We start from the raw sequence: 19,247 nt of genomic DNA, 5'->3' as shown, positions 1-19,247 counted from the left end.
ACCATCCCTTGTTAGAGCATCCCGCGCAAGAAAAGGAGGCAGGGAGGGACGAGCTGGCCCGAGGCGCACGGCGGAGGTCATTGTGGGGGGGGCGGCTTGTTGGGTGGAGAAGCCCACGAGGCGTATCTCGGGTCCGGAGGCACCAATCCCCAGCGAGGAGGGCTCGCCTCCTCTCCGCCCAGCTACATAAGCGACCCTCCCGACGTGCGGGGGTGGGGGTGGGGGGGCAACCTCAGCGGACAAGCGTGCCAAACTTTGCGCGGAGCGCCCGGGGCTGATGGAGAGCGACCGGCAGCGCCTTTCCTCCAGCGCTCGCCCGCCGCGGCTGCCGCTGCCCGCAGATGGGGGCGACGGGGCCGTCGCGGGGGCCCCTCCCAAGCCATTGACTTCGTTTCTCATCCAGGACATCCTGCGCAAGAGCGAGGCGGGGGAGGCTTCCAGCGCGGAGCCCCAGCCAGGAAAGGCGCCTCGCCCCGACGGAGCTTCTCCCGGGGAGACCGGCCCGAGCGATCTCAGCCTTCTCGGAGCCCCCCGAGCCTCCGAAACGGATGCAACAGGTAAGGTGAACTCTTTGGGTTCTCGCAAAAGTGCCGGGTTCTCACGACACCCTGAGCACGACTCTGCCACTCGGGATCCCTGCCTCTACTTCCCCCGCGGCCGGTTGAATGGATGCCCAAAAAGAAGAAAACGGGGCCTGGGAGCATCTTTTCCGACTAATCCTTTTGACCGAAACGTATCACCTGTTGTGCCTTCTGGTTTTCTTGTCTTCCTGTTCTCACACAAGTGTCCTTCTACATTGTCTCAGAACTTAACTGTGTTGGCAGGGGTCCCGCAGCAAAACCATAAACTTAGCATGAAATTCAGAGAACCCAAAAAGTGCAAAAGTGGTTTCTATGTTGTATAGAACATCAGATAATAGATAATAGATGTTGGGAGGGACCTTGGAGGTCTTCTAGTCCAGAGGTCTCCAACCTTAGTAACTTTAAGACTTGTGGACTTCAACTTGTGGACAGCTTTGCTGGGTGAGGAATTCTGGGAGTTGAAGTCCACAAGTCTTAAAGTTGCCGAGGTTGGAGACCCCTGTTCTAGTCCAACCCACTGCTTAAACAGGAAACTATTCCAAGGGTCTTCAAACTTGGCAAGTTTAAGACTTATGGACTTCAACTCCCAGAATTCCTGAGCTAACATGACTGGAGGAGGAATTCTGGGAGTTGAAGTCCACAAGTCTTAAAGCTGTCAAGTTTGAAGACCCCTTGCCCTATACCATTTCAAGCAACTGGTTGTCCAGTCTCTTCTTAAAAACTTCCAGTGTTGGAGCATTCACAAATTCTGGAGGGAAGTTGTTCCACTGGTGAATTGTTCCGACTGTCAAGAACTTTTTCCTTAGTTCTAGGCTGCTTCTCTCCTTGATTAGCTACCACCCATTGCTTCTTGTCCTCCCGTCAGGTGCTCTGGAAAATAGCTTGACTTCCTCTTCTGTGTGGCAGCCCCTCAGATATTGGAACAGTGCTATCATGTCATCCCTAGATAAGTAATAGAGGAAATTGAATTCAAACTCTTTTCAAGATTGCTGGAAAGTTGAGGTGACTTCTTATTTCTCCGCCTCTCTTGTAGGTTTGTGTGTTGGGGATGATAAATATGTCCAGAGGAGCCATTGTACTCTCTTTAGAGAAAAGGGTCCCATTATGAAATGTTGCATGTGGAGTATACATGCACAGATCTAAAGAATCCTCTCTAGTCAAAAAAATGTAGATGTTTCACGTTCCTTTAATTGTACTATCTTGGCTGCTATTTGTATTTAATTTCTTTTTCTTTTTTTGTATTGAGTTTTCATTGTTTTATGATCGTTGGTTGATGATGTTTTGAGATAGGCAGCTATATAAATTAAATACATTCATACAAAGGTGAAGGGATGGAGGCCAATGTTGTTAGACTTCAAACTGCATTTATGGGAACTCTTTCCTGTTTGCCAAATAGTTCTCCAAATTTAAAATAATAATTAAACAAAACAGCAAAAGATCCGCTAGTAAACTTTGCTGACAAATTCTTAACTTCTGTACTGCTGCATAGATAATTTTTATAAAATATAGGTATTAAGTAATAAATATTTTTCCACATTTTCAATTTGAATCATACTAGCAGTAAAGTCATGGAAAATGAATCTATCAAAGAAAGTGAATCATAATGGTTTAAATAAACATCCATGTCTAGATAAAAACACTCGTGTGTTGTGAGTGCAACTCCTGTCAACTCCTTTTCTTTGTAACTCTTTCTTCTGTTTTGTCTCTTTGCAAACTAGCCCATGGGCCTGAGATTTTCTTTCTTTCTTTTTTTCAAATAAGTTTTTTAAAAAATTTTCAATATAAACATACATATTTTGTGAACATTGACTTGGGTCACCTCTTTTTTAAGCAACAGTAATAATAATATTACAAATATGTATGTGTAATTCTAATCTTCCAACTTCCACAACTTCAACAATGCTAGTCTCTTTTCATAATCCATTTCCCATTTTCCCATTAATTCATTTAAACATAAATAACATTTTTTTGCGCCCTCTATTTATAGTCCCTAAATAGTATTATTTAACATTTTTTGAGAATTATTCATAGTTCCACCATAACTTCGATATTCCAAATGTGTACGGTTAAATAATAATGCCAAACATTAACAATATTTAATCAATCCCGAAAGTGTATCTCAAAATCTCATACAATTTCTAATCCTTATTATTTTAAATTCATAATATACTTTAACACACTATTAATATTAATAATACAGTTTAATTACCTAATCCTAAATTCCCATCTACTGTCTTGACTTATTTGGATTATATTATTAAATTATATTTTCTATTAGTGTATATACTACTATTTTCCCTGTATATATTTTCCCATTTTATTGAGATTTTCTGATGGTTTCTCATCCAACCATTAACTGCCCAACCTTGTTTAGCTGTTGACAAGATTTGCAAGATCCTAATCAACATTATAATAGAACATAAAATCAAAGGGCTGAAAGAGATCTCAGAGATCCAAACCTTTGCTCAAAGTAGGAGACCTTATAGCATCCCAGTCAAATGGTTATCAGGTATATTTCTGAAAACTTCCAGTGACAGAGGACCCACAACTCTGAGAGGCAAAGTGTTCCATTGATTAATTGTTCTCACTGTCAGAAAATTTTCCATGATTTAGCAACTTCATCTCACACAATTGCACCAGAAGTGCTCGTATTATTCAAACTGATAGTGTGAAAAAATTATGTATTACCTTGTGAAAGACTTATACAACAGTACAGCAGAAGATAATAATTTTTAACACACTTTACTGCAGCGTGAACTAAACAATTGTGTTTATTCACAGCTTAGTATTCACTTTGCACTAGGCCAGTGGTGGCTAACCTTTTTGGGCTCCTGTGCCAAAAATTGTGCGCGCATTAGCTCACGTGCACTTGCGTGCCAGCACCCAGAATGCAATGTGCACATCCCCCATGCCTCCTACACATGCGCATGCAACCCCTGCCAACCCCCACCGCTACCCCCTTACCTGCACTGCGCCTCATGGCTGATTTTTCAGCTGGTTTGAGGCCTTTTTCGCCTCCCTGAGGCTTGGAAAAAGCCTCTGCAAGGCTTTTCAGGATGAATAATAAGCCCATTTCGTCACTTCCGGTATTACAGGAAGTGACGAAATGGGCCTATTCGACCTGAAAAGCCTTTCAGAGGCTTTTTCCAAGCCTCAGGGAGGCCGAAAAAGGCCTCAAACCAGCCAAAAAATCAGCTGTGAGGCACGCACATGAGCAATGAGGTATGTTTGCCTGAGGCTTGCATGCCAGCACAAATGGCTCTGTGTGCCACTTGTAGCATGCATGATATAGGTTCGCCATCACGGCACTAGGCCATCATTTAACCATGGTTTGCTGCTCAATAAAACCCCTTTGAGTGGGTTGCCCAACATGCTAAATTAACCCAATGGTATTATGGTATGGCACGCAAGGGGAAACGCCAGTATTCGTAGGTTTATTCCATCTTTGTGTCTTGAATGATGTCAAGTGAAACTGTCTGCCCTCTTCTGAAGAGCCATTGCTGAAGTTGTACCCATCTTTTCCCCACCTGCTAGATCCAGACGTCCATCAGCCAAACTGTGAGCATTCCTCCAAACCCTTTATGAGAACCCCCAAGCAGCTGAAGCGTTCACGGGCCGCTTTCTCCCACAGCCAGGTCATTGAGCTCGAACGGAAGTTCAGCCACCAGAAATACCTCTCTGCTCCTGAACGAGCCCACCTTGCCAAGAACCTGAAGCTCACCGAAACCCAAGTGAAGATCTGGTTCCAGAACAGAAGATACAAGACCAAGAGGAAACAACTGGCCTCTGAGCTTGGAGAACTGGAGAAGACCTCGCCTCTCCCACTCTTCAGAGAGAACAATTTCTCTAGGGCTACCCTAGCACTTTCTGTATACCACACCTATCAGTACAATCCCTATTTATGTTATCTGAATGGTTGGAGCCCAATCTTTTGGTAAATAATGCTGTCAGTGATCCAGGTCTCTCAGGGGTTTGTATGTCTTCATCCACCACCCCACAACTCCACACTAACTTTGCTACCATGAAATCGATTGCCCGGGTAGACTTTGCAGAACGATTTTGTCAATCTGTTTCCTCAGCCATTTCTCGAGTTGGTGCCAAGTGTCCTCACTATCCATGCTGAGGGATTATCCAAAGAACACTCATGAATGCCGTAATGTGATTCTCTCTATTTTCTCAATGCTAGGCAATCACATACACCCATTTAACATATGTAGTGACAGAATTATGGCCCCTGATTGATGCATTAAAACATGGAAGCCCCAAAGCGCCACTTTCCAGAATAAGCTGATAACTCTGGAGTGTGATAATAACAAAGACATGAGGTTTCGGCCTTAGTCAGTGAGGCAGAATCGGACAACACAGCAGTTTTATCAGTCTTTTAGACCTGGAACCTCCATCTTAAATGCAATTTGGCACATAACAGGGATGTCAAACCCCATTTCATTGAGGACCGCATCAGGGTTGTGTTTACCTCGAGGGGGCAGGGGGGGTGGCCAGGGTGGGGGTGGCCAGTTCAACATCTGTTTTTGGCTGCGACGGTGTCCTGCAGCCCTCTGCCAGCGAAAACAGTGCTCGGAACAAGGGCAAGCTCCATTTTTGCTGGCAGAGGGCTGCAGGAGGCCATCGCAGACAAAAATGGAACTCGGGAAGGCCGTGGAGCTCCATTTTTGCTGACAGAAGCACCATGGGCCAGCCCTTCACTGTTTCCAGGGTGGCCCTGTTGGCCAGATCTGGCCCATGGGCCTTGACTTTAGCACCCCTGGCATAAAAGCACTCGCTTCCTTTGAAATTGAATCATTTTCAGTGGATATGCTTTTGTTAAGCACCATCTGAAAGAGTAACATGATGGCAGAGAATGGGTTGGAAAATGCTGACTGGGTTCTCATGTTGTACAATGTAGTTAGTTTGGTTTCAATGTGGGGTTCAGCAAAAGGTATTTTTCAGGCTGTGTAGGCTGCCTTCCCATTGTGGCATCCACTACAGTCCTCTGGGGTCTCAAATTGTGCATCCCCGATTTCACATATTGGATGAACTGTTAGGATGTAGAGGTCCTTATAGGTAATCTCTTGTAAAATGTGAATCTAGACCAGAGGTTTCCAAACTTGGCAACTTTAAGACTTGTGGACTCCAACTCCCAGGATAGCTGGCTGGAAAATTCTGGGAGTTGAAGTCCACTAGTCTTAAAGTTGTCAAGTTTGGGGACCCATCCTCTAAATAAACATATTTTGGGGTGCAAAGCAGAGTCTGCATCTCATTTTAATTCCAAGCAGGAAGAAATGGGATTCAGCTTTTAGAAGGTGATGGAAATAGTGAAAGGAGCATTATTCCTCCTAGTTGCTGGATTAAGGTGAGCAATCTTCTTTACTTTGAGCCCAATGACTTAATTTTCCAGGTTGAATAGCACTGCTTCAGTAATTATTGTGAGGAATGAGTTGAAGAAAGTTGGAAGTTCTCTTTGTGCATTATTAATTTACTTATGGGAATACAGACAGCTTGTATTCAATTTCATAGTGCTTCAGGGACTGATAAAAAGACATTCCAAAGCCACATAGAATCACTTAATAAGTTAGGGGCCCACTGAGACCATCAAGTCCAATTCTTTGCTCAGATTCAAATATCCTTGATTGAGCTGCCAGGAACATAACCTTAATTATTATGTCTACTGCCCAATGACTCTTATTAGGAGGAGGTTTTTTCTTAATAATTTACTGGAATTTTCCTTCTTAAAAGCTGAAAAACCATCCTTCCATGCTTTGCCTTAAGATGCTGCCAAATGCAATCACTTTATCTCATTCATGGATTTTATAGCAGATCCAGATGATAATATATTCCACCTGAAATTCTCTTCCTTTCACTGATTGCTTTTTTTTCATGTCATGCTTTTGAACCACAATACAAACTCAAATTCAGCTATCCATTAAAAAAAAAACAACCCAATTTTCTGAGTTTTGCTGTGCAATTTGTCAAGCTTAAAAGCAAATCTATTAGAACATCTGCATCAAAGTGCACATACTGTACTGCCATAAGTAATTTGCAGAAATTATATTAGGCATAATAGTCACAAAAACAACGACCACAAGACAAAATTGCAAAGGAAAAAAATGTGTATGATTGAAGCTCCAATCAAATCATTTCAAATCTCCATTATGGTCATAGACCAAAATAGTGTGGGTGAAGAAACAGGTATAAAAATAGCACATAAATTTAAATGTAAACAGGAAAAAAACATAGAACATAGAATAATAAGGTTGGAAGGGGCCTTGGAGGTCTTTTAATCCAACCTCATTCCCATGGCTGGAAACCTTATACCATTCCAGATAAATGGCTGTCCAATCTCTACTTAAAAGCCTCCAGTGATGGAACTTCTGAAGGAAAGCTTTTCCACTGATCAATTGTTCTCAGGAAATTATCCTTAGTTCTAAGTTGGATCTTGATAAGTTTCCATCCGTTGCTTTTTGTCCTGCCTTCAGGTGCTTTGGAGAATAAGTCAACCCCTTCATCCCTGTGACTGTCCCACAAGTACTAAAAGACTGCTACTCTTATCACCCCTCAACTATCATCAAATATATCAAATATCATTAACTACTCTAGTTCAAGAATGTAATGAATCAAACCGATGAGAGGTGACTGAGAAACCTAAAGTGACAGATATCACCCATCACTACCACTGCCACTCAAAGGACAAAAATCGTGAAAATAATCTCCAACTACACATTTAAATGAGGACTGGGGAAAGGAGGGAGGTGAAGGAAAAACCTATCTTTTCAAAGGATGCAGAGCAGTGATGGGATTCAAATTTTTTTTACTACCGGTTCTGTGGGCATGGCTTGGTGGGCGTGGCAGGGAAAGGATACTGTAAAATCTCCAGTCAGAGGTGGTATTTGCCAGTGATATTTGCCAGTCAGAGGTGATATTTGCAAGTACTGACCATTTCTGGAGAATTGGTACCTGCTGAATACCATCTCTGATGCAGGGAGTTTTAAACATGTCTCCTTGCATGTTGATATGAGTCTTAAACACGGGTATTCTTAGATCAGGGCTATTCTACAGCCTTATTTTTTTTAAAAAAATTAAAAATTAAATGGGTTGGAAATATTAGAAATCCTACCCACTACTCAAAAGAGGGCCACCAAGATTTGGAAACAAACCATCAGATTTCTATTGGATTGTTAACACGAAAAAATATGAGCCAGCAGTATGCAGCAGCTGCCAAAAAAGCTAATGCAATCCTAAATTGCATCAACAGAGGGATACAATCAAAATCAAGTGAGGTACTAATAAAGCCTTAGTAAGACCACACCTTGAATACTACATCCAGTTTTGGTCACCACACTATAAAAAAGATGTTGAGACTCCAGAAAAAGTGCAGAGAAGAGCAACCAGGATGATTGGGGAACTGGAGGCTAAAACATACATTGAATGGTTGCAGGAACTGGGCATGGCTAGTCTAAGGAAGAGAAGGACCAGGGGAGACAGGATAGCACTCTTCCAATATTTGAGGGGCTGCCCCAGAGAGGAAGGGGTCAAGCTATTTTCTAAAGCACCAAAGGCCGGACAAGGAATAATGGATGGAAACTGAACAAGGAGAGATTTAACTTGGAAACAAGGAGAAACTTTCTGACAGTGAGAACAATGAACCAATGGAACAGCTTGCCCTTGGAAGTTGTGGGAACACCATCACTTGAGACCTTCAAGAAGAGATTGGACTGCCATTTGTCAGAAATGGTGTAGGGTCTCCCGCTTGGGCGCGGGGTTGGACTAGATGACCTACAAGGTCCCTTCCAACTCTGATTATCTGTTAAATCTGTCTTTTGTTAAGGCACAATCCATTCATAGGAGAGGATTTGTTTTTCTGCAACTACTTTCTGCCAAAGATTAGGAGGGGGACGTAGGGAAAAACTCCCCTTGAAAGGTACTAGAAGGGTATTTGCCCCTACAGAGGAAGATGAATATAGTCTCATAAAATATTAGAAACTGGCAATCTTTAGTTCTACCATCCCAGCACATTGTTTTCTTATCAAAATCTGAATTTTGTGGTGCCTTGATAGAATGTAGGTACAGAATGCTATTATAATAGTGTTCTCCTTAACAATGTCTCTGGAAGCAAATTTGATCTCTCCCAGTGTGAGAAACACCCCCAAACATTGCTTTTCTGTCCCAGTATTACAGACAAGGTACCGTACACGAGTGGTACAATTCAACTGATGTAAGAACCGGTTCGCTTCGCACGCGTGCTCTACCTTTTAAAAAGCCCATTTTCAGCTCAATTACTTACCTTCTGCTGCATCCCTGGTGAGTAAAACAGATGATGCGTGGCAAAACCACTCTGCCGCGCGAATCAGCTGTGCTAAAAAAAAAACACCAGGAAATACAGCACAGGAAAGAGCAGGGGTAAGTAGGCGGGGCCAAATGCTCTCCGGAACGACCAGTTCGTCTGAACCAGTCCAAACCAGTAGAATCCCACCCCTGCCATAGACACAGGTTTAGTTATTTCATTATTTATTTGTATCCCGCCCCCCCCCCCCTTTATTATGTTTACAAATAACTCAAGGGGGTGAACATATCCAACACAACTTCCTCCTCCTCGTTTCCCTACAACAACATTCCTGTGAGGTGGGTTCGATTGAGAGAGTGTGATTGGCCCAAAGTCACCCAGCTGGCTTTCATTGCTAAGCAAGATTTGAACTTAGGGCCTTCTACTTTTTACCCTGGTGCCTCTGAACTGCTAGGCAGCTTGATCTATTTTTTTTTTGTTTTTGTTTTTTGGTCTGGTGTCCTTTTTAATATTAAATAAAACTTTTAATATAGGACAACTTTTTCTCTTTGGTTTATTTAAATCATATTAGAGTGATGCTTATTGTTTATTTTTCTATTTGTCTGTATCAATATTTATCGGTCGGTGACCATAAATATATCGAATGGAATTCAGTTGAAATCTGTTTTTTTTGAACCAATGAAGATGTCTATGGAGATTCTCAGTCATTCAGGTCATGGTTGTCCCAAAGGTGCTTTTTCAAAAGTATTTCGACTTTGCTTTTCCTTGAAGACGTTTTGCTTCTCATCCAAGAAGCTTCTTCAGTTCAGAATGATTCAGAACTAAACCCTTCTACCCTCCACCATTCAGTCAGAAATGAAGAAATTTCTTGGATGAGAAGTGAAACATCTTCAAGGAAAAACAAAGTCCAGTTGCCTTTTGAAAAAGCACTTTTGGGAGAACCAAGGAAGAGTTTCTTCTTTCTCTCTACCATTGTAAGTCAACCTAGTCCTCAGCTCCTTATCATGTCAAGCTACTCAAATGTGATGCAGGCAATCCAGCACATGAGAAAACAAATTATTATCCTTTTGATCAGACTATTACAGGAGGCCACTTCATTTGGCTACTCTACAAACATTTCTTCAAGTGTTGCCAATTAACTCAAGTGCATTACGAGTTCTTGGATTACTAATTTTCCATTTGTTCACCAAACAATCTAAATTAATGTGCATACTTTGAAAAAAATCAGCAGGTCAAGATGTGCCTCCTTGAGCTATTGAAGGATGGGTAAAAATAGTTAATGATTGCATGAAGAGTATTGTTCCCTTCTGGATGGAAATACAATTGTTAATATTTTTCCATTTTCTTTCTTATTATACTAACAAAGGAAGGGAGGCTCAGTTCTTGTTCTCAATAATTAATCCCTCCCAGCTGATTGTAAGAGTGCAAATGCTGCTTAAATTCAGGTTTTAGTTTCTTCTGAAACTGTTAGAATAACAGAGGAAGAAGAAGGGAGACATTGAATCTTTGAACCAACTTCTCTGCTCACTGCAGGAATTGATATTCAGTGTCTGCCTTTCTAATTAAGAAGAGATGCCATTATCCAACTGTTCTCATTGTTGATAAGATTTCTTTAACATCCAATTGTTTTATTTTGAATAAAGTAAACAACTGCACACAAAAAATAGGTATGCATTCAAATGTGCTGAAAGTTTAAGCATGTCTACAAGAGTTGTAGGTGCCTCATTGGAGGTTTTCAACAATAGTCTGGACCGGAATAGTATAAGGTTGTGGTTGGACTAGAAGACCTCAATGATCCCTTCCAGCCCTATGCTTCTATGTTCTACAAGCTTTACTTTGCCCTCTGCAAAGATTGTACTGGTTTTATTCACTTAGAGATTTGTGTAGTTTGACCAGAGGTGGGATTCTACAGGTTCACACCTATTTTCTAGAACAGGTTGTTAACATTCTAAGCAGTTTGGAGAAATTACTGGCCTAATCCTGTAAGGAAGGCAGGAAGGAAACATTCTGGTGTTGCTTACAGAAACTGCCTCTCCGTTAACCCTTATTATATTCTTGGCAGGACTAGACTTCCTGTCTCTGGAACATCTCTGGAGTTTTTTCCCCTCCTTTGCTGGTACTTTGCTTGTGTGGAGTAACCATTTAAAGTTACAATGGCACTGAAAAAAGTGACTTATGACCGTTTTTCACACTTACAACTATTGCAGATATCCCCACAGTCACAAGAGGCCAGGCGAGGAGATGCATGCCTCGATGTGAGTGATGTTGAGTTGGCCACGCCCAGCCAGTCACATAACCACCAAGCCATGCCCACCAACTAAGCCACACCCACAGAACCAGTTGTTAAAAAAATTGAATCCCACCCCTGAGTTTACTCATGGGTGCCTCAAAAACTATAAATGGAGCACAAACTCCCATTACAGCTAAAATTCATGCAATAATAGGAGCTGCCATCTAACATAAGCACCAGAATCTCTACTGAAATGCAGTAGAGCTCCGGGAATGAGATTCCATCTGGGATCAATAAGGTAGAGACTTAAAGATCATGGACGAAAATGATCTTGTACAGCCTATGTTCACCAAATTTGCTTAACATGCTTTGCTTCTAAAAACGTGTTTATATTATTGTTTGATTGATTTTTTTTGTCAGCCACATAGGATTATTGTATAAATATAAAAAGTCATATACATCTTATAACTATAATACATAAATACTGTATATCCATCAATTTTCTGATTAACACAGGACTGTCAACTAGTCAAAGAGGGTAAGTGTGCACAAGCTAAGACAGATGCAAACACACATCACAGATGCACAAATTAATCAAATCCAGACTTGGCATGTTGTGCATTTACAGCTACAATCTTTCAGATTAACAGAGTTGAAAGGGACCTTGTAGATCATCCTAGTCCAACTGCCAGCCCAAGCAGGAGATCCTACACCATTTCTGATAGATGGCAGTCCAGTCTCTTCTTGAAAGTTTCCAGGGAAACTCTTCTTGAAAGCTCCCACGACTTCTGAAGGCAACCTCTATTCCATGGGTTGATTGTTCTCACTGTCAGAAAATTTCTCCTTATTTCCAGGTTGAATCTCTCCTTGATCAGTTTCCATCCATTATTCCTTGCCTGGCCTTCAGGTGCCCTGGAAAATAGCTTGACCTCTTTCTCTCTGGGGCAGCCCCTCAAATATTGGAGCACTGCTATGATGTCTCCCCTGGTCCTTCTCTTCACTAGGCTAGTCATGCCCAGTTCCTGCAACCGTTCTTCATATGTTTTAGGCTCCAGTCCCCCAATCATCTTGGTTGCTCTTCTCTGCACTCTTTCTAGAGTCTCAACATCTTTTTATAGTGTGGTGACCAAAACTGGATATAGTATTCTAGATGTGATTTTACTTTATAGAGTGGTATTAGTCTTTTGCTTGATCTTGATTGTATCCTGTTAATGCAACTTAGGATTGCATTGGCTTTTTTGGCTGCTGCTGCACATTGCTGGCTCATATTTAGCTGGTTATACACTAAGACTCCAAGATCCCTTTCACAGTTCCTGCTATTGACCCTGATTTCACCCAGTCTATATGATACAACAGAATCTGACTTGCTTAGTAATGGGTAAACTCACTGAAAGCATTTTTCCAGGATTTTAAAAAGAAGATTTTCTAGCTTGATTTGGAAATATGAAAGACTATTACTTGCTTCCAAAGTGTGCATTTCTTTTTGCTTCTGGGTTTATTGATTGCCTATCATTAGAAAGAGAACCTTGAGTTAGGTGGACTTTTCATTTCACCCAACACAGCAATTCTTAAAAGGAGCATTTCCAGTGATGTGAAATTGTCTTAAGAGTTACAGAAAGGAAGGACACCTTGGGAAACCCTTAAAAAAAAAAATTAGAACAGTTAAAGTCCTACATATTTGGAACAGGACATGTGCTTGGCATATGTCCCAGTACTCTTAGAGAAGAATCTTTGTGTGAACCGAACTAATAATTGCCTATTTTCTAACAATTCAGAATGTTGCACATCTAATCTTCAGATAAGGTGTTTTTTTCCCCCCTTCCCCTTCCCTTTTATCTTGTTATTTAGAGCCAGGAGATCTTGGATTATCCAGCCTCAGCCCTTCACTACCAAAAGAGCAGAAGGTCACCTACCAAATGTTGAGCACAATGTTTCAAAGCTAAGCTTGCTCCTTATCCACTTTCTATTTCTAAAATGTGATCTTGCAAAACAGAACCAAAGATTATTTTCCAGGCTATCTTTTATTAAACAACAAGTTCTTTTTAAACACAAAGAGAAATGATTTAGGCAATTTGAGCAAATCAAGCTGAAGATTTGACTCAGCCATATTACATCTCCTACTGCAGTTGTGTCCAATTCCCTTGGGTTACAGGGCCAATACTCTTTAAGACTGTAGGTTGTCAGCGTTCCAGCTAACAATCTCCAAACCAATAAACTCCAAGACAGGCATTTTCTCAAAGCTCCATTTTATTAGAGTTGTCATATTGGCACATCTGGGAAAACCTTAATCTAAGAGTTCTGGGTTTTCCTTACCCAATAAAAATTCAAAGATCCATCCCCTGCACCCATTTGTCCATCACATGGTCCAATCACCATTTATTTATTTTATTTATTTATTTGATTTGCCAATTGTTTACAAGATAATAAGTATAAGTGTATACATAGTTGTGAATACATGAAATGGGTACATATAAGAAAAATAAAAGAATAAGAGAAACAATAGGACAGGGACGGTAGGCACGATGGTGCGCTTATGCACGCCCCCTACAGACCTCTTAGGAAAGGGGTGAGGTCAATAGTAGACAGTCTAAGGTTAAAGTTTTTGGGGTTTGGGGAAGAGACTACAGAGTCGGGTAGAGTATTCCAGACATTGACCACTCTATTGCTGAAGTCGTATTTCCTGCAATCAAGTTTGGTGCGGTTTACTTTGAGTTTGTATCTATTGTGTGCTCTTGTGTTGTTATGGTTGAAGCTGAAGTATTCATTGACAGGTAGGACATTGCAATGTATGATTTTATATACCATGCTTAAGTCAGACCAAAGACAGCGTAATTCAAGGTTTTCTAGTTTTAGAATTTCAAGTCTGGTGGCATAAGGTATTCTACAACGAGTAGAAGAGTGGAGAACTCTTCTTGTGAAATACTTCTGGACTTTCTCAATTGTGCTAATATCAGATACGTAGTGTGGGTTCCAGACTGATGAACTGTATTCGAGTATTGGTCTAGCAAATGTTTTGTATGCTCTGGTTAGTAGTGTGATATTACCAGAGAAAAAACTACGTAGGATTAGGTTAACAACTCTTAATGCCTTTTTGGCTATGTAGTTGCAGTGGGCTCTAGCACTTAGATCATTAGAGGTGAGTATTCCAAGGTCCTTTACAGAGCTTGGGTCATCAACAAGATCTTGACTATTCAGCTTGTATTTAATTTTCTGATTTTTTTTGCCAATATGTAAGACAGAGCATTTATTTGTTGAGATTTGAAGTTGCCATTTGTTTGACCATTCAGATACATAGTCAAGATCTTTTTGTAGGGTAGCAGTATTGTCTGTGGTATTGAACAGCTTTACATCATCAGCGAAGAGAATGCAATTGCTCTTAATATGATCACAGAGGTCGTTTATGTAGAGTATGAAGAGAGTTGGTCCTAGAACACTGCCCTGGGGGACACCACTATTGACAGGTACTGGATTTGATAGGACGCTCCCGATTTTGACCATTTGTTGTCTGTTTGACAGGAATGCTTCTATCCAGTTATTCCGTTGTCCAGAGATACCATAGGATTTTATTTTTAGGAGTAGTTTGTCGTGTACCACTGAATCAAAGGCTTTACAGAAGTCTATGTAGATTGATCTCTATTGCTTTGCCCTGGTCGAGTTGTGTCGTCCATATGTTTTTGCAGTGTAAGAGTTGCAGATTACAGGATAGTTTTTTTTCTGAAACCAAATTGTTTATTGGAGAGTAGGTTGTTTGTCTCTAAGTGGAGGATGATGGATTGGTTAATAATTGATTCCATGACTTTACAGGTGACGCAGCATAAGGAGATTGGCCTGTAATTTTCAACTAGGCTTGGGTCTCCCTTTTTGAAGATGGGGATGACTGTGGCTTGTGACCATAGGTTAGGCAAGGAGCTGGTCCTGAAAGATTTTTCAAAGATTATGCTTAGAGGTTTGGCTATGGCAGTGGATAGCTTTCTTAAGAAGTAGGCACATATTCCATCCGGTCCAATAGATAGAGATGGTTTTAGATTGCGTAGTGATTTTTCGACATTGTCTTCTGTGAAATCGATATGTATTAGATCATTGTTGTTATCTGTGGTACGGCTAGGAAATACTGGGCATGATCCATTGCTGTTTACAAATACTGAGCCGAAGAATGTGTTAAAGATGTTGGCTTTAATGGTGTCGTCGTTGCAGTCTTTACCATCAGGTCCTATCAAGGGAGGGATGGACCTTGAGTCTTTTAGTTTGTTGTTTACAAAATTGTAAAAAGCTCGGGTGGAATTGGTGCTTAGAAGGTTTTCCTCTTGTTTAATGTGATAATTGGTGCATTCAGTCTTTATCTGGTGGCATAAATTTTTGTATCAGTTTTTGAAATTGCAACGTGACCAGATTTGTTTTTCCGCCAGAGTGATCTCTTTTTGGATTGAAGTTTCCTTATTGATATGGGTAATCTGCTTTTTTGTTTTGTTTTGGGAGTTGTTGGAACATATAGTTTGATGACTCTTTTGACTTCAAGTAAAAATATGTTGTAATGGTCTTCAACGGTATTGCATCCAGTGAATAGAGATTGCCAATCAAGGGATGAGAGATCGTTGTCTATAAGATCATAGTTGCCTTTTTGAAGTTACAATAGGGGATTACATCATTGTGGTGATTTTTGTGTGGATGTATGTTGAGACAAAAGTCAATCATATTGTGGTCACTACTGGAGAAGGGTTCTTTAGTTTGTATTCCGTAAATTAGGTTCAAACTGTTGCAGAAGATGAGATCGAGGCAGTTGTTTAGTCTAGTGTTGTTGATTACTAGTTGTTCCAGTCCCAGATTTGTAATAGCATTGTAGAAGGTTGTGTGTATGATTTCAGTTGTACAATCATTTAGGGTCCAGTCAATATGAGGTAGATTGAAATCACCAAGAAGGATAAAAGGGTATGGGCAGGATGCAGCCCATGTTAGTAATGTATTTAGCTTGTTTACATGTTCGATGTTCGATGTAACATAGTAAGAATCGAATTGTGATATTTGAGGATAGTTCACAGATGATGGTTTCAGGAAGGGCAAGCTCCTGGGTAACTTGGATATTTTTTAGATGTAAGGATTTTTTATAGAATATAGCAACACCACCTCCTCGACGATTTTCACGATCTGATCTGTAAACATGATAGTTTCTTACTGTGGTAATGGAGTCAGGGAGAGATGCATTGAGCCATGTTTCACAGACAAATATAATGTCGAAGTTAGCCATATTTAGGAGGAAGAGAAATTCAGGTATTTTATTCACGAGGCTTCTTGCATTGAGTAGTTTGCATTTAAGGCTGGCAGTAGTTGGAATTGAGGTAGTTGGGGGCGTGCATGCCTAGTCTTGGGTGATGGTGGATGGGTTGAGGTAGGGTTGTGGTTGAGGGTAAAAGCTGAGTATTGGGTTGCGTGGCTTACTTTTGATACAGTCAGCATGGTAGTCAATGTACAGGTCCTCCTCTCCATTGTCTAGACGGTTTTTGAGTTCGATGCGGAGTACACGGGAGCGGGCACGTTGCTGTATGGTTAGGTCAGGCGGCAACGGAGGTTCTTATGGTTGGTGTTGGTTTTGGCAAGTGAGTTTATAGTATAAATGAATTTACGTTTGCTTGATTCATTTTTGCAAATGACCCTGCACAAGCGTGGGGCCACAGAGCCGTCTCTATTTTTGAGCTCTCGGTCGATGCGGAAATGTCAAGTATTTCATCAGCGGAGATGGTTGATGCTTGATAATTTCTGATGATGTTTCGGACAGTTGTGATGTCATCATTGACATTGATGTCTTCTAGACCAAATAAGATGGCGTTTTGGACGTTTCCGTTCACGCTCAACGGCTTCTCTGATGAGGATTGGGATATCAATATTTGTCTGGGTTGTGTTTATTTGTGGATTGGGTTTTGGATTGGACTGTGGTTGTTTGGTAGAGATGTGGTTTGTAGCTATTGGATGTTCAGGTTTTTGCGTTGTGTCTTTTTTTCAAGGTTGGATATTCTTTCTTTTACGGCGTCCAGGGATGCTACTATGATGTTGAGGGATGTTTTAATGGTTTCGATGGTAGGGGATGTTTCAATGGTTTCGATGGTATCAACTCTTTCAGACAGATCCAGTTTGGGTCTGCATGATTTGCAGAAATATGGAAACTCATTGGATGATTTTAGGTATTGAATCATCTGCTCAGGTAATCCCAAGCAGTCATGATGAGTGTATTTTTTACACAGAGAACATTTGATGGAGTTTTCATTATCCTTTAGATTTTTGTAGCATTTAAGGCATGTGCAGGAGTCTTGTGGTTCATTGATGGTGATCATCTTCTCTTTAGGTTGTGGTTTGACGTAGAATTTACTTTTTGGCATGGTAGGATTGTTAAAATAGTACGTTGATTGAATTAATTAAAGGAACAATTTTGGGTAATCTATATAGCCAATATTACATCAAACAATCAATTGCAGTAATCTCTCAAGTCAGATAATATTCCTGAGCAACAATCAGCCTGATCAATTAATTACTCTAATCACTAATCAATTAATTACACTAATCATTAATTAATTAATTAATTAATTAACCATCCGTCACAACTGGAGACTTCCCTCCAACCACTCCTTTCCCAGGTGCAGGATGGCTTGTCCTTGACTCAGAAGAAGAATGTTATTATGTCTAACAACTCTCTCTAAAAATCCCCCCTCCCAAATTCCCAGGCACTAAAATGTGGCAGCGTGGAAGATTCTAAGTAACATATGGCTTCCAAAGCTGACATAGGTCGTTGCATCAGACCAGTAGCAACAGCTATTCCTGATTGTGCAAGGTGTATATGATGAAATTTATTAAAACACAACTGAAAGTGCTCTTGATTGGAAAAAAAACTGCACTGCACAGAACAGGCAAGAATGTGATTTTATTAGTTTACAGTACACATCCCAACCGAATCATATATAATACTTCTACTTCTTGAGGAACACACTCCATCACATTTGCAAATGTATTTCTAAATAAGCGATTAACTCTCAGTTACTTTTGCTGGTAGATAGCACATTAACAGACCAACAGTTTTTGTTTTGTTTATTTATTCCTGGTTTGGGTAACTCACCATGCTTCATTGAGAATTTTCATTCTTGAAAGCAAGAGCAAATGGACTGTTACATTTTAAAGAAAATGTAATTCTATCTTGTTGTCTGTTTCCTCTACTGTTGTTCTATTCATTGACTTCTGGCATTGTTCATTTAAGGAGAATTAAAAGTTCCTTGGCTCACATATGCCATGCATCATACAAAATATTACCCTCAAATAATCATCCACCTTCAGTTTATCTGTCCTGTCTTGAAAATCTGGGGTTCCTGATCCAGCGTAGCTAGGAAGTACCAGATTAAAGAACGATACCTTGGACAATCCCATAACAAAGTATTTTAAAAACAGCATCCATGCCATTTTTTAAAAAAAAATAACATCAGAGAAATTTAAAATCAACAAAAGACAAGTTTGCATAGCAACTGTGTCAATTGGAATACAAATTTAAGTACTGTCCTGATGCAAAATGGACTGGATTCACATCTATAGCTACACATTCTTAGACTAGAGACTTCCTAAACTTCTGAATCAATTATTTCCAGAGATTTGAAACTGAATCAAAAATTACATGCGATGAATTCATGGGGCCTCCATGCATCTACACATCTTCTTTCTCATTCGCACTTCTCAAAGCCCAACAACACCAGTTTTCTCTCTCAGACCCTCAATATAGCCTTTACCTGGATTATTCCAAAGGTGTGTTTTCAAAAGGCAACTAGAATTTCCTTGGTTTGCTTGAAGACATTTCACTTCATATCCAAGTTGGATGAGAAGTGAAATTGAAGAAGCTTCTTGGATGAGAAGTGAAATGTCTCCAGGCAAAACGAAGGAATTCCCAGTTGCCTTTTGAAAAAAGCACCTTTATTAAGAATCTCCATAGACACTTATCTGGATTCCAGCCTATGAATAAGGCAGTCTTAAACCATTATTATATGGATGCAGTGGCTCAGTGCCTAAGGCGCTAAGTTTGTCGATCAGAAAGGTTGGCAGTTCGGCGGTTCGAATCCCTACAACCGTGTAAGGGAATGAGCTCCCATTACTTGTCCCAGCTTCTGCCAAACTAGCAGTTTGAAAACACGTT

General features: G+C 40.5%; 1 protein-coding gene across 1 annotated transcript; it reads left to right on the top strand.

The window, feature by feature from the left end:
* The first annotated feature begins 214 nt into the window (after positions 1–214).
* On the top strand, positions 215–6,518 carry NKX3-1 (NK3 homeobox 1). Its single transcript, XM_026681157.2, has 2 exons — positions 215–557; positions 4,116–6,518. The coding sequence occupies exons 1-2, from the start codon at positions 278–280 to the stop codon at positions 4,517–4,519; spliced, it is 684 nt and encodes a 227-aa protein (XP_026536942.1). The 5' UTR covers positions 215–277; the 3' UTR covers positions 4,520–6,518.
* The last annotated feature ends 12,729 nt before the right edge of the window (positions 6,519–19,247 follow it).

Source organism: Notechis scutatus, chromosome 7 (assembly GCF_049901735.1).
Source record: "Notechis scutatus isolate UNSWTSFEM ecotype Mainland chromosome 7, rNotScu1.2, whole genome shotgun sequence".
Classification (NCBI taxonomy): domain Eukaryota; kingdom Metazoa; phylum Chordata; class Lepidosauria; order Squamata; family Elapidae; genus Notechis; species Notechis scutatus.
The sequence above is the reverse complement of the archived record's forward strand: the minus strand, read 5'-3'. Positions and strand labels throughout refer to the sequence as shown.

Coding starts and splice junctions, on each gene's coding strand:
- NKX3-1 (XM_026681157.2), top strand. CDS start 278: ATGGAGAGCGACCGGCAGCGCCTTTCCTCCAGCGCTCGCCCGCCGCGG. Junction 558..4,115: donor CTCCGAAACGGATGCAACAG/GTAAGGTGAACT, acceptor CCCACCTGCTAG/ATCCAGACGTCCATCAGCCA.